The following is a 13,767-nucleotide window of genomic DNA, read 5'->3' as shown; positions in this document are numbered from 1 at the left end:
GCGACTGGAGAGGGTTGCGGAACCACGAACGCATACGGCAACCGTTTTATTCTATTTTAATTTAATCGGAAAAAGAACTAGCTTGACAAATGTCTGTCGTTGCCTACATCCACGTCCGCTATCGCCTCTCTTTCTTTCTTTCTCTCTGTTTTTCGTCACTACTCCTTAACTGTCACAAATTGCTTTGCGGATACAATGCCCCTCCTCCTCGTTCATGCACACACACACACACGCACACGCACACACACACACACACACTCGCACATATTACAAAACAATACCATATATCCACTACTGCTCACAGATGCTCATTGGCTTTAGCTGCCAGCCCGACTACAAAATTCTGAGTTCGGAACACGTAGAGTAAAAGCGCACGGAGATGAAAAGCGAATCTGCTTGACTTAACAACTTGAAATATTTTCATATTTTTTTTTTGTTTGTTTTGTGACTGTTAGCATTGCAGCGTGGAACTGGCATTTTTTTTTCTCATTTATTTCTTTCCCTGAGACACTGACTCGAAGCCGCATCGCACGGGTACACGCAGACGGAGGGAACCGGTGGGGCCAGCGCTTAAAAGCCGAAACACAACAGAATCGCTTTGTTTATTCTATTAGTGCTTCATTGTATAGTAGACCTGCTCTCCTTTTTGTTGGTGGTGGTGGTTAGTTGGCTGTATTGCTTTATTCGTTGACACAATTGTTTACCCGTTCCCCCTCCCCCCATCCCCCTTTCCCTCCTAACATTGACGAACACAATGGACGCATCGGCACAGTCAGCCGGGCAGCATGCGAGCTCGCTCAACCACAACGGCTACGCGGTGGAGCGGAACCGGCAAAAGAACGCCGGACGTCTTCTCTGCCGCAGCAACGAACTCCTTCACACACGTCGCGCCTTTGTGGTGTGGGTCGCCGCCACACGTGCGCGCAAGTTACAAGGCCACATGAATCGTTGCGCTATATTGATGAAACACGGCACGTTGCGACAGGACTACAGCCGCTTCTTCCTACGCTGGCTCGCTTATACCCAAGCTCGCACGTCGAGCAGCTACCGCGGCGCCATTCAAATAGGCAAGGACGTGCCGCTGCGCTCCAAGGCGGACTTCTTGGCCTTGGCGCGCCGCTACTTTACGAAGTGGCGCACCCACCTGCGCCAAACGAAGCAGCGCACAACCGCCAACGTAGACCTACTGATCGCGCTGAACCGAGAACGGCTGCGCACTCGTACGCTGCTGCGGTGGTGGAAGCTCTCTCACACGAACACTGCTAAGCGGCACAGCCTTGAAGTTCACGAACACGAAGACACCATTCGCAGACTGCAGGAGGAATCTCAAAAGGTTGTTCAGGAAGCGGCGGCGCTGCGTGATCAGCTGGCGGAGGCACTGCAGGTGCAGGCTCGCTTGCAGGGCGAATTGGATGCCCGGCAAGGCGAGTTTGACGGGTCACGGCAGCGACAGCAGGCCGAACTTGACGAGCTGCGAGAGTCGATGCGCGCGGCGATTGAGAAGATGAAGGGCAGCAGCGACCCCAACGTGCAATTGCTGCGTCAGTGGGGCACCGCGTCTCCCACGCGGAAGAGCGACCCGTTGACGAACGGCGTCGACGGGAGTGCCGCCCCGGACGTGCCCCCGCCTCCCTCGTTGGAGTCCACCGTCGCCGGCTTCTCGGTGAACGGTGCACCGCACTCAAAAGAAACGCAGCTGGCGCTCGCACGCAGCATCGAGGGCGCCACGGCGGCCCTCGCAGAACTGGCTGACTCATCTGCTGCTCCGACGTCTATGGTGGCCGCCATTGCGGCAGTTCGCCGGCGCCTGGAGGTGAACGCGGAGGATTTCGCGCGTGTGAAGGAGCAGCGGGATGACCTGGTCGCCGCGGCCAAGGCAACTCGCCTTGTCTTTGCCTCCACGTTGCCGTCGCTCGATGCCACCGGCAACTCCCTCGCAGACTCCGACCTGGATGTGTCGCGAGACGCGTCTTTCAGCCCGTCAAGGCTCGCTGACAACGATCTCAGCAGCGTGTCCGCAACACGCTCCTCGCATCGCGCAGACCGCAGCAACAGCCCACGGTCCGGCGCGGCAGCTGCGATCATTAGCAACTCGGTGCCTCCGGTGCGCCTGCCCAGCGTCACCTCCACCCCCTCGCCGAGTGCGCCGAGCTCTCCGCGTGAGATGACGCGGTCGGAGTGTCTGGACCTGCGTCGGCTGCTGCTGGAGGATGCAAAAAACATCGCGGCTACGGTGGAGACGCTCGGCAGAAGTGAAAGCCAGGCAAAGAATGAGGTGGCGGAGCTGCAGGACGCCGCCTTGCGCGCCATCGACGCACTCGGCGGCACCGGCGTGATGAACAGCAACTTCATCGCGCCGCCGGAAGAGACAGTAGACGGGCGAGCGCAGCGCTCCAACGCGATTGCGATGACGCTGCGCAACCTCTGCGAGGATATGGTCGTCGTGCTCGTGCTGACGTCTCTCTGGTCCGGCCAGCAGGCGTCGGAGCGGGTTAGTGAGGCGCTGGAGCGGCTGTGGCACCGTAACCAAGACCTCGAGGACGCCTACGCCGGTGACCTGACGAAGCTGGATGGTGTGATGAAGGTGGTTCACGTGGCGGCGCGGTTGTTGCGGCAGCCCACACCAGCATCTTCGACGGCAGCGCCACGCAACGCGACGCATCGGCCAGCATCACCGACCTCCGCACGGAAGCGGCGCACCGTTTCCTTTCCTCACGAAAAAGACGATGAGGGCCCCCTGAAAGCCGACGAGCTCGATGACGCGCGACGCTGCGCAGAGGAGCTCGCCGCGAAGGGAGACGGCAAACCGGCAGCGCTGCTGAAGTTGTGCGAGGACCTGCTGAACAAGATGGCCACGCAGTCGACTCTGCTGACGAGTGAGCTGGAGGGCCTTCTGCGGAGCTCGCGTGACCTGCTCGCTGCCACCGTCGGCGTAGAGAAAGACGGGGCGGCGACCCCGCCGGGCGACCTCGCCGCGAAGGGTGAGGAGGCGCCGAACGGCTCCGTCGTACCTGCGGCGAGACCGCATGTACCGGAGATGGTAGCGGCCCTCCAAGACGCAGCTCAACGCGTAGCGCGTGTGCTCCACAACGTCGGCGACGGCGCGAGCAAGCCCCTCGTGCTGGCCACGCAAGATCTACTGGAGCAGCTCGAGGAGGCCAAAACCGCGCAGGCAGCGATAGCGGAGCAGCTACAGGCCGCGGTGGCACAGGTGTCGGCCACGGAGGACCAACGTAGTCAGGAGGCAGACAGACATAACGACACCGAGCAGAACCTGCAGCAGCAACTCGAGGCGTTGAAGGAAGAGTTTCTCCACGCGCAGGATGAAAAGAAGCAGCTGGAGGATTCCCTTCATGAAGAGAAGACAGCGCATGAGGAAGTGCTGAAAGCTCTCGAGGAACAGCGTGAGACGGCGAAGGTGGCGCGGCAACTTCATGACGAGGCGATGGAGAAGACCAAAGAGGCCCAACAAGCGGCCGACGAGGAAAAACGAAAACTGAGCGCGAACGCCGAGGCACTCCAGAAAAACCTTCAGTCGGCAGCGGCACAGCAAGCTAGCAGCAATGAGCGCCAACAAGAGCTCCAGAAACAACTCGAGGACTTGACGAAGCAGCTGGCCGAGAGCGGCGCCGCCAAGCATGAGTTGGAGGACCAATTAGCGGCTGCCAACGCAGCCATCGAGGCGCACGCGGCGGTGCGGGCAGACTTGGAGCAGCATCTACTTTTCATGGACGGCGAGAACCGCGTGAATAACGCCGTCGGCGTCTTCCTACGCGACGTCCTGCGCGACTGCCTTACTCGGCTGCACTTCCTCACCCGCAGCTTCAGCGATGAAGAGCAGCTGTCACCGCGTGCTTCGCTGAAGCTGCAGCAAGCCATTGACGCGCCGCCTCCACTGCTGACGCACGACAGCGACCCGTCGGAGTACGTGGAGTATATTTTGAGGCTGGACGGCAACGACCCGACCGGCAAGCGTCTGGTGCAGGAGCACCTGCGCGAGAACTGCGCCGTGCACGGCCTCCGAGAGCCGGTGGAGGCGGTGGCGGTCGTGAGGGAGACGGGGGCGGACGCCGCAGCCAGCATGACGGCGGAGGCAGCACTCGCGGCGACATCTCCGCCTGCCGGAACTGCCGCCGACCCCTCCACCTGGGAGGTGGTGGCGGAGCTGCACGACAGACTTGTGCTCCTGTATGAGCGCATGGCACACGTCGACCAGGTGGCCGCCACCCAGCTGGTGATTAACGGCACGCTCCTACAGGAGAAGGATCACTTTTGCGCCGACGCGTTGATCGCGCTGAAGCGGCTGCAGTCGTGGTCACCGACGGCGGCCTCAGTAGCAGCAGCCGCAGCAGCCGCAGCGGCAACGCATCCAACCGGAGGTCACTCTCGCTCCCCTTCCACCGTTTCCCCAAAGAACGCGGAGGAACAAAACACGCTGTCCGCCTCCACGATTGAGCCGGCAGTTGCGGGCCCGGCTGTCCGCGCCTCGTCGTCGGAAGTCGCCCAGGCGCTCGAGGCGTTGCAGAAGGTGGCGGACTCGGTACGTCCACTGGTGCAACTGCGCTCCGCCACGTCTGTCGCGCGACAGACGAGTGCTTCCGCCGGGCCAAGCGACGCAGCGGTGGCGGCGGCGACTGCGCAAGTTCAGGCGTTGGTGGCGGATGTGCAGGACATGGCAAACTGTCTGCAGGATTTGTCGGAGTCGGTGCAGCACGGCATCCTTGCCCTTGAAGGGGTCGCGGTTGACGATGGGGTGAAAGAAGGGGATGGATTACACGGAAATAGGGCAGCGAGGGCCGCATCAGGCGGTGATGGCCCGCACCGAGTCGATCACGCGCCGCTGCCGGCGGGTCAGAGCTCCGCCGGCGGCGACGGGGGCGATGCCGGTGCACTTCCAGGACCGGGTGGCGTGAAGCTGGATAGTCACATGCTTGCCGCACGTTTAGAGACCGTGTGCAAAGACACCGGCACCTCCATTCTCGAACTCAAACACCTTCTATTCGGCGACGCCGACACGGATGCCCCTGCGAAACCGCTCAAACTGGGCGACGCCATTCCGCAAATTCGCGCCAAAATGGCCGAGTTGGCGGAGGTGAAGAAGGAGTCGGCGCGGCTCCTAATTGGGTTGAACCGTGCCTTCGACGACGACGAGGAGTCCCTCTTCGCCGGTTCCGTGTCCTCGACGATGTCTCGCACGTTAAAGCCGAAGAAAAAGCCGCTGCCCGCGTTCCAAGGCACCCCCGAGGCGGGCCTGCGCCTCCTGCAGCAGGAGATTAAAGGAAAGAAGGGCCACCGCACCGTCGGGCCGTCGGAGCGTTCCATGGGCTCGCATATTCGCGACCGCCTCGGTGACTTGCAGAACCTCCGTCTCGCGTGCCGCAGCACGCTGCAGGTGCTGGAGGGCCGTGCGGCGTCCGAGGAGGACGGGCAGTCGACCACGTACGGCGAGGCCCTCGTGACGCTGCTCACGACGCAGGTAGAGGACCTCAAGCAAGCACTGGTGGAGTCCGGTGAGGCGCTGAAGGGCTATCGGAACGACCTGCGCAACGTGACGGTCGGCACGCGTCTTCGCCTCCTCGCTGACGTGGTAAACTCGCTGAAGCTGGAGCGGGACTCGCTGAAGGAAGATATTAACCGACGTGGCCGGCAAAGCAACATGCTGCTGGATGGTCTGAACAAGGAGGTGAAGACGCTGAAGGCTGATCTAGCGTCGCACCGGGAGGCGAACTCGCAGTTGGCCGCGGTCAACGATGGCATATCCGAGGAGCTGGACTCGCAGAAGCGCGATGCAGCAGAGCTCGCCACCCAACTCGCGCAGCTGCAACAGGAGTCGAACGTCCTTTCTACCGCCCTCGCCCGAAGTCTGCAAGGGCTCCCCGCCACACCGTATGGCGGGGAAGCACCCAGCGCTGTGGAGGAGAGTATCCAGGCGGCCTTGAAAAGCGACCAGGGTGACGCGCTGACGAAGTCCGTCGAGGAAGCGCTGAGCGCGGCGGAGCAGAACCAGCAGCACCTCCGTGACACGTTCCACAGCAGCCTCGACAAGCTGCGGACGGACCTTGGGGAACTCCGTGCGTTCATCTCGCAGAGTTGGGCTCTCTACGGGGCACCGATGGCCGAGACCGCCGCGCAGCTTGTGACGGAGACGTCGGCGGTGCTCACGTTGGAGAATGACATGCTGCGGCCACGCGCCGTCGAGCGGGAAAAACTGAAGCGCGACGTGGCGATGTTGGAAGCAGCTCTGGCGGAGTCGAAGGCGACCCGCGATGCCGCCATGGCGCAGGTGAGACAGTCTGACGAAGAGAACACGCAGTTGCGGCGTGCTCTGTGCGATGCCGAGATGGCGCAGGTGCTGAACAGTGCCAGCAACATCAACGACGCGGCGCAGGCGTCCCGTGCGGTGGACCGTTGCACGGCGGAGTGGGAGCGTCGCATGATCGCGAGTGCGACCGACCTCGCGATGGATGCGATTGACTCGATGAGCGGGCAGTCCATGTCCGCCGTCATCGGTGCCGTAACAGAGGAGACGCTGCGCCTCTACAAAGGGGTGCGGGTGTGTCTGCGGGAGGTGGCTCTGGCGTGTGAGGCAGCCCGCGGGACGGACGGCCGCCGGCTGTGGGCAGAGATGGAGGGGCGCCTGCAGGATCTCGCTGCGCTCTCGGCCTCGGCGGACTACTTGTGGACGCGTCTGCCCGTGCTTTCCCTCGTTTCCTATCAGTAGAAGACGAGGTAGCAAAAGATGGCACTGAGCTGACGGAAGCGCTTCGTCAACGTCGTTCTGCGTGCTCCTCTTTCATTGTGATTTGAGTGCATCTTCACTTGATGTGTGGTGATGGCGATTGATAGCTGCTTTTTTTTTTGTTTGTTTTGTTTTTTCTTTGATGTTATTGCTGTGGAAGAGCGCCTCGATATATCTATACACACGCAGAGCTGTACTTCAACGATACCGCAGCGTATATGGTTCCGTTCACCTTTCCCCCTTTCTTTCTGGTTTCCATGTTGTGGTGTATTATATATATACGTGGTTTACACGTAAGGTTGCGCAACACGCTCGAAGTCATTTTTTCTTTTTCTCCTCTGTTGTTGCTGTTTGTCTGATGTGCATGTCTTTTATCTGTGCATTTTCTGTGTTTGCTTTCCTTCTGTCTGTCTCTATCTCACTCGCTCTTCACGCGGCACGGCGCGGGGTGCGACGAAGTTATGTGTATGGATCGTGGAGCACCGCTGCCAGGCACCGAACGGTGGTCCGTTGTCGCGTTCCCTCAATATGTTTTCCCTTCCAAAAAAGAAGAGAAAAAAAGCAGCGGAAACGAAAGCGCCACACACGGACTGGTTTTTTTTTGATTGTTTGTTTCTGGTGTGTCTGCAGACGACTCCAGTGCAGATTGATCTGAATCCCTCGGGAACGTGCTGCCAGGAGGACGCTGGCGCGCTTTGTGCACATCCAAAACACCGTCCCTGTACGTGGTTCACTGACGAGCCACCCGGATGAAGGCGGACGTCGCAGAGGAACTGAGAGCTCCCTTCTTCCCCACCCCTCCCCCACAAATACATACACTGTCTTCCCCATCTTCTACTAATCCCATCTCTCTCTGCTCTGCCGCTCACGTGTGTCCGCGCTTCTCTCCACCTCGTTCACTCCTACACTCAACAACAAAACAAAAACTGCCGCAACCCGTTTCTTGACGCCTTGTGTCCACAACAGATTTACCCTACCCCGACTGTCTTTCAGTGCCTTAGCATAATCCATAACTTCTCTCTTTTTTCCTTTTCTGTTGGCCCCTTCAAAAAAATATATCTGCGCTTTTTTCGTATATTTTCATATAAACCAGCAATTTGCCATCGTCAGCACAAAAACACACACCCGAGTAAGATACGAGTCCTGATTCCTCTCAAGGTATACTGGCTTTTATCTATATTCTGTTTGTGTCTCCGCGTTCTACTGTGTCAGCTGTTTCTTTCCTATCCATCAAAAAGAGCAAAGATTATAATACAGTTTTATTTGTCTACTTCGCCTCTTAGCTTTAAAAACAAAAAGTAACACTATCTTCACCATGTCTCTCTGCGACCAGTGCGAGATCGGCTGCCACCGCGCCGGCATCAAGGATATTGAAGATGAGTCGGCCGTGAACAAGGACTTCCACTTCTCCGCCATCTTCCAGCCGGAGGACCCGCACCACCTGCACACCGAGTACAGCAAGATCGAGGGCAGCGAGAAGTACGTCGAGGAGGTGGAGGTCTTTGGCCGCAAGGTGCTGAAGGTCTACCCGGAGGCGCTGACGGTGCTCGCCCACCGCGCCTACACCGACATCCACCACTTCTTCCGCAAGGACCACCTGGAGGGGTGGCGCCGCGCCATCGAGGACCCCGAGGCCTCCGACAACGACCGCTACGTCGCCGAGACGCTGCTGAAGAACGCGTGCGTGGCGGCGGGCCGCGTGCTGCCGACGTGCCAGGATACCGGCACGGCCATCATCCTCGGCAAGCGCGGCGAGCTCTGCTGGACCGGCGGCGAGGATGAGATGTACCTGTCGAAGGGCGTGTGGAACGCCTACAAGTACCACAACCTGCGCTACAGCCAGACCGCCGCCTTGGACATGTTCAAGGAGTGCAACACCGGCGACAACCTGCCGGCGCAGCTGGACCTGCTGGCGGTGCCCGGCAACGCCTACGAGTTCCTCTTCATCGCCAAGGGCGGCGGCTCGGCCAACAAAGCCTACCTGTACCAGCAGACCAAGGCCCTGCTGAACCCCAAGTCGCTGCGCGCGTTTGTGGAGGAGAAGCTGAAGACGCTCGGCACGGCGGCCTGCCCGCCTTACCACATCGCCCTCGTCGTCGGCGGCACGAGCGCGGAGATGACGATGAAGACGGTGAAGCTGGCGAGCTGCCGCTACTACGACTCCCTCCCCACCACCGGCGACAAGTACGGCCGCGCCTTCCGCGACCCGGAGTGGGAGAAGATCGTGATGGAGGTGGCGCAGAAGAGCGGGATCGGCGCGCAGTTCGGTGGAAAGTACTTCGCCCACCAGGCCCGCGTCATTCGCCTGCCCCGCCACGGTGCCTCGTGCCCCGTCGGCCTCGCCGTGTCGTGCAGCGCCGACCGCCAGCTGCTGGCCCGCATTGACAAGGACGGCGTGCACGTGGAGCAGCTCGAGATGGACCCGGCGCAGTACCTGCCGGAGATCGCACCGACGAACATGAGTGCCGCGGCGGTCGACGTGGACCTGCACCGCCCCATCGACGAGGTGCGCAAGCAGCTGAGCCAGTACCCGGTGGGCACGCGTGTGATGCTGAACGGCACCCTGATCGTGGCCCGCGATATCGCGCACGCCAAGATCAAGGAGATGCTGGACAACGGGGAGCCGATGCCGGACTACATGAAGACGTCGCCCATCTACTACGCCGGTCCCGCCAAGACGCCGGAGGGCTACGCCTCTGGCTCCTTCGGCCCGACCACGGCCGGCCGCATGGACTCCTACGTCGACCTCTTCATGTCCAACGGCGGCAGCTTCATCACGCTGGCGAAGGGCAACCGCAGCAAGCAGGTGACGGACGCGTGCAAGAAGCACGGCGGCTTCTACCTCGGCAGCATCGGTGGCCCGGCCGCCATTCTCGCCAAGAACAACATCACGAAGGTGGAGTGCCTCGCCTTCCCGGAGTGCGGCATGGAGGCGGTGTGGAAGATTGAGGTGGTGGACTTCCCCGCCTTCATCATTGTGGACGACAAGGGCAACGACATGTTCGCCAAGCTGCTCTCGTAAGCCATGCGAAATCAAGGGAGGGGGAGGGGAGCTGCAATGCCGAAAAGGGGCCGTTGCGTGCGTGACATGGAAGAGGGGATGCTGCACAGCAAGGGACATCTAAACGACAGCAGGATCGACGCAGAGGAAAGCGGTTGAGTCGACCAGAGAAGGAAGACGTGTACGGAGAGAGGGGAGAGGAGGGGGGGGGGGATGGAGGGAAAAGCACATATATTTGTGAAAGAAAACATCAGTTTGTGGAATGTAACACCGTAAGCCGCATACGCTGCCCTCCCCACTCACCTGCATTTTCCCTCCACCTGTCGTTGTTCAAGCTTGCGTCCTTTCCAAATTCCTCTTCTTTTCTTCTTCTTTCGCTCGGTAAGTTGGTGAAGTCCCCCTCCCCTTCTTTTCGTTTTCTCCTCTTTCGGCTCGCCGGGTCTCGCGGCGCTCTCCGTGCTTTTTCCCCCTCTTTCCTCCTTCTTCTGTTGTTTGCCGAGCGGATGCTCGCGGTCGACGGCCCCGCAGGAGATCGTACCGCCGGCGCGGGTGGCATTTTTTGTTTCCTTTTCTCCTCTCAGAAGTAGGGCGAGGAAAGATGTCGAGGAGCCGCTGGTGTGTGATCGTATGGTCTATGCGTGGGTGCGTGGGCCATCTCTGGTCTTCCTGTGTGCTGAGCTGACTGTGTGCGGGTGTGAGTGTGCCTCCCGCTTCTTTTCGTTGAATGGAGCTCATGATTCCTTCGTCACAGCAAGGTGCTTCTCACTTGATGCCTTTGGATTGTTTTTGTTTCCGTTTTTCTTTTCCCTCGCTTCCTTTTTGTTTTTCCTCATGCGTGTGTGCGCGTCATGGCGGTGTGCAGGCTCGTATTCCTTCACTTCCGTTGGAATTACGCGCTGCCGTCTCCTTTGTCTGTGGGTCGTGTCGGTGGTGGGTTGTTTCCCGTCACTCCTGTTTTACCCCTCCGATGTCCGGTCTTTTCCCCTTTTTCCTCAGCGGGATACTCATATATATTTGCATAAGAAGACATGTGTCGCCCGCACGCGACAAGAGCAGGAAAATGGGGAGAAAGAAAGCAGTGCCCTCAAAAGCAGGAAGATGCGTTGTTCCGAGAGGTGAAAGATGCAGCGCTGCGTTGCACCCGTACACGCACGCGCGCACGGCGGCGACGGTGACGGCACAAACTAATCTCTTACAAAACTTAACATCTTACTCGGACTAATCAGACAAAAATAAATGGGAGGAGAGAGAGAGAAAACACCAAAAAGAGACATAAAGAAAAACATACATTACTTTTACTACTGTTGATTTCCGTTTATATATATTTTTTTCTCCTCTACTCTCCCTGCGCGCTATACACGTTTCTGTGCGAATGCTTAGCCTTTTTTCGCTTTCGGTTTCTTCTTCGTTTCTCGTCTTTTCTGTCCAAACCTCGTCCGTTTTCTTCGACTTCTTCTTTTTGTTGTTCTACGGCAGATGAGGCAAGTGTGCTGATTGGCCTTTTCTTCTTTTTCGTTTCTCGGCCTGGCTAAAGGAGGTGCCTCAGCAGCAGCGGCAACGAGCCACGGTGTTGTTTCTTGAACGGCACAAAAGGAAAACAGTGAATGCCCTTTGTTCTCCGTTGCTTCTTGTTGCTTTTGCTGTTGTCGCCCATCGCCTTGGATCGGAGAGCGGCCATCGAATGCGAAAGAGGAGAAGCGCAGCGTAAAAGGGCAAAAGGCGGGGGAGAGAACGCAAGCACACCGGTGCGCGCATACCCGCTGTGGTGTGGGACTTGCGCGTGGGTGGTGGTGGAGCACCGATTCTTATTTGCTTTGCCATGCAGCACAACAGCGTGCAAACTTGAGCTCCTCGATGAATGACACTCTTTTTTTCTCCGCACATGCTCTCTGTGTTACCACGTATCAGTGTCTTCTTCTTTCTCTCTTTTTTCCTTTTCTGTTGGCCCCTTCAAAAAAATATATCTGCGCTTTTTTCGTATATTTTCATATAAACCAGCAATTTGCCATCGTCAGCACAAAAACACACACCCGAGTAAGATACGAGTCCTGATTCCTCTCAAGGTATACTGGCTTTTATCTATATTCTGTTTGTGTCTCCGCGTTCTACTGTGTCAGCTGTTTCTTTCCTATCCATCAAAAAGAGCAAAGATTATAATACAGTTTTATTTGTCTACTTCGCCTCTTAGCTTTAAAAACAAAAAGTAACACTATCTTCACCATGTCTCTCTGCGACCAGTGCGAGATCGGCTGCCACCGCGCCGGCATCAAGGATATTGAAGATGAGTCGGCCGTGAACAAGGACTTCCACTTCTCCGCCATCTTCCAGCCGGAGGACCCGCACCACCTGCACACCGAGTACAGCAAGATCGAGGGCAGCGAGAAGTACGTCGAGGAGGTGGAGGTCTTTGGCCGCAAGGTGCTGAAGGTCTACCCGGAGGCGCTGACGGTGCTCGCCCACCGCGCCTACACCGACATCCACCACTTCTTCCGCAAGGACCACCTGGAGGGGTGGCGCCGCGCCATCGAGGACCCCGAGGCCTCCGACAACGACCGCTACGTCGCCGAGACGCTGCTGAAGAACGCGTGCGTGGCGGCGGGCCGCGTGCTGCCGACGTGCCAGGATACCGGCACGGCCATCATCCTCGGCAAGCGCGGCGAGCTCTGCTGGACCGGCGGCGAGGATGAGATGTACCTGTCGAAGGGCGTGTGGAACGCCTACAAGTACCACAACCTGCGCTACAGCCAGACCGCCGCCTTGGACATGTTCAAGGAGTGCAACACCGGCGACAACCTGCCGGCGCAGCTGGACCTGCTGGCGGTGCCCGGCAACGCCTACGAGTTCCTCTTCATCGCCAAGGGCGGCGGCTCGGCCAACAAAGCCTACCTGTACCAGCAGACCAAGGCCCTGCTGAACCCCAAGTCGCTGCGCGCGTTTGTGGAGGAGAAGCTGAAGACGCTCGGCACGGCGGCCTGCCCGCCTTACCACATCGCCCTCGTCGTCGGCGGCACGAGCGCGGAGATGACGATGAAGACGGTGAAGCTGGCGAGCTGCCGCTACTACGACTCCCTCCCCACCACCGGCGACAAGTACGGCCGCGCCTTCCGCGACCCGGAGTGGGAGAAGATCGTGATGGAGGTGGCGCAGAAGAGCGGGATCGGCGCGCAGTTCGGTGGAAAGTACTTCGCCCACCAGGCCCGCGTCATTCGCCTGCCCCGCCACGGTGCCTCGTGCCCCGTCGGCCTCGCCGTGTCGTGCAGCGCCGACCGCCAGCTGCTGGCCCGCATTGACAAGGACGGCGTGCACGTGGAGCAGCTCGAGATGGACCCGGCGCAGTACCTGCCGGAGATCGCACCGACGAACATGAGTGCCGCGGCGGTCGACGTGGACCTGCACCGCCCCATCGACGAGGTGCGCAAGCAGCTGAGCCAGTACCCGGTGGGCACGCGTGTGATGCTGAACGGCACCCTGATCGTGGCCCGCGATATCGCGCACGCCAAGATCAAGGAGATGCTGGACAACGGGGAGCCGATGCCGGACTACATGAAGACGTCGCCCATCTACTACGCCGGTCCCGCCAAGACGCCGGAGGGCTACGCCTCTGGCTCCTTCGGCCCGACCACGGCCGGCCGCATGGACTCCTACGTCGACCTCTTCATGTCCAACGGCGGCAGCTTCATCACGCTGGCGAAGGGCAACCGCAGCAAGCAGGTGACGGACGCGTGCAAGAAGCACGGCGGCTTCTACCTCGGCAGCATCGGTGGCCCGGCCGCCATTCTCGCCAAGAACAACATCACGAAGGTGGAGTGCCTCGCCTTCCCGGAGTGCGGCATGGAGGCGGTGTGGAAGATTGAGGTGGTGGACTTCCCCGCCTTCATCATTGTGGACGACAAGGGCAACGACATGTTCGCCAAGCTGCTCTCGTAAGCCATGCGAAATCAAGGGAGGGGGAGGGGAGCTGCAATGCCGAAAAGGGGCCGTTGCGTGCGTGACATGGAAGAGGGGATGCTGCACAGCAAGGGACATC

The 13,767-nt window shown here is 59.4% G+C and overlaps 4 protein-coding genes across 5 annotated transcripts; all 4 read left to right on the top strand.

Moving 5' to 3' along the window:
* Positions 1 to 303: 303 nt before the first annotated feature.
* On the top strand, positions 304 to 6,721 carry ABB37_04787 (hypothetical protein; the record flags this gene model as incomplete). Its single annotated transcript, XM_015802584.1, has 1 exon — positions 304 to 6,721. The coding sequence occupies exon 1, from the start codon at positions 755 to 757 to the stop codon at positions 6,719 to 6,721; it is 5,967 nt and encodes a 1,988-aa protein (XP_015659028.1). The 5' UTR covers positions 304 to 754.
* Positions 6,722 to 7,704: 983 nt separating this feature from the next.
* Positions 7,705 to 9,761, top strand: ABB37_04786 (putative fumarate hydratase; the record flags this gene model as incomplete). 2 transcript variants are annotated; one of them, XM_015802583.1, is made up of 1 exon in its annotated part: positions 7,705 to 9,761. In XM_015802583.1, the coding sequence occupies exon 1, from the start codon at positions 8,055 to 8,057 to the stop codon at positions 9,759 to 9,761; it is 1,707 nt and encodes a 568-aa protein (XP_015659027.1). In that variant the 5' UTR covers positions 7,705 to 8,054. The 2 variants fall into 2 exon arrangements, with proteins under 2 accessions (XP_015659027.1, XP_015659026.1); XM_015802582.1 differs by having other exon boundaries at positions 7,832 to 9,761.
* Positions 9,762 to 10,367: 606 nt separating this feature from the next.
* Positions 10,368 to 10,859, top strand: ABB37_04785 (putative fumarate hydratase; the record flags this gene model as incomplete). Its single annotated transcript, XM_015802581.1, has 1 exon — positions 10,368 to 10,859. One exon carries the CDS (start codon positions 10,368 to 10,370, stop codon positions 10,857 to 10,859), a length of 492 nt encoding a protein of 163 aa, XP_015659025.1.
* Positions 10,860 to 11,737: 878 nt separating this feature from the next.
* ABB37_04784 (putative fumarate hydratase) lies at positions 11,738 to 13,667 on the top strand (the record flags this gene model as incomplete). The annotated part of the gene is made up of 1 exon (XM_015802580.1): positions 11,738 to 13,667. The coding sequence occupies exon 1, from the start codon at positions 11,961 to 11,963 to the stop codon at positions 13,665 to 13,667; it is 1,707 nt and encodes a 568-aa protein (XP_015659024.1). The 5' UTR covers positions 11,738 to 11,960.
* Positions 13,668 to 13,767: the final 100 nt, after the last annotated feature.

Source organism: Leptomonas pyrrhocoris (genome assembly GCF_001293395.1).
Source record: "Leptomonas pyrrhocoris isolate H10 chromosome Unknown, whole genome shotgun sequence".
In the NCBI taxonomy this organism is placed as follows: Eukaryota; Euglenozoa; class Kinetoplastea; order Trypanosomatida; family Trypanosomatidae; genus Leptomonas; species Leptomonas pyrrhocoris.
Note: the sequence above shows the minus strand (reverse complement) of the source record. Positions and strands in the feature narration are given on the sequence as shown.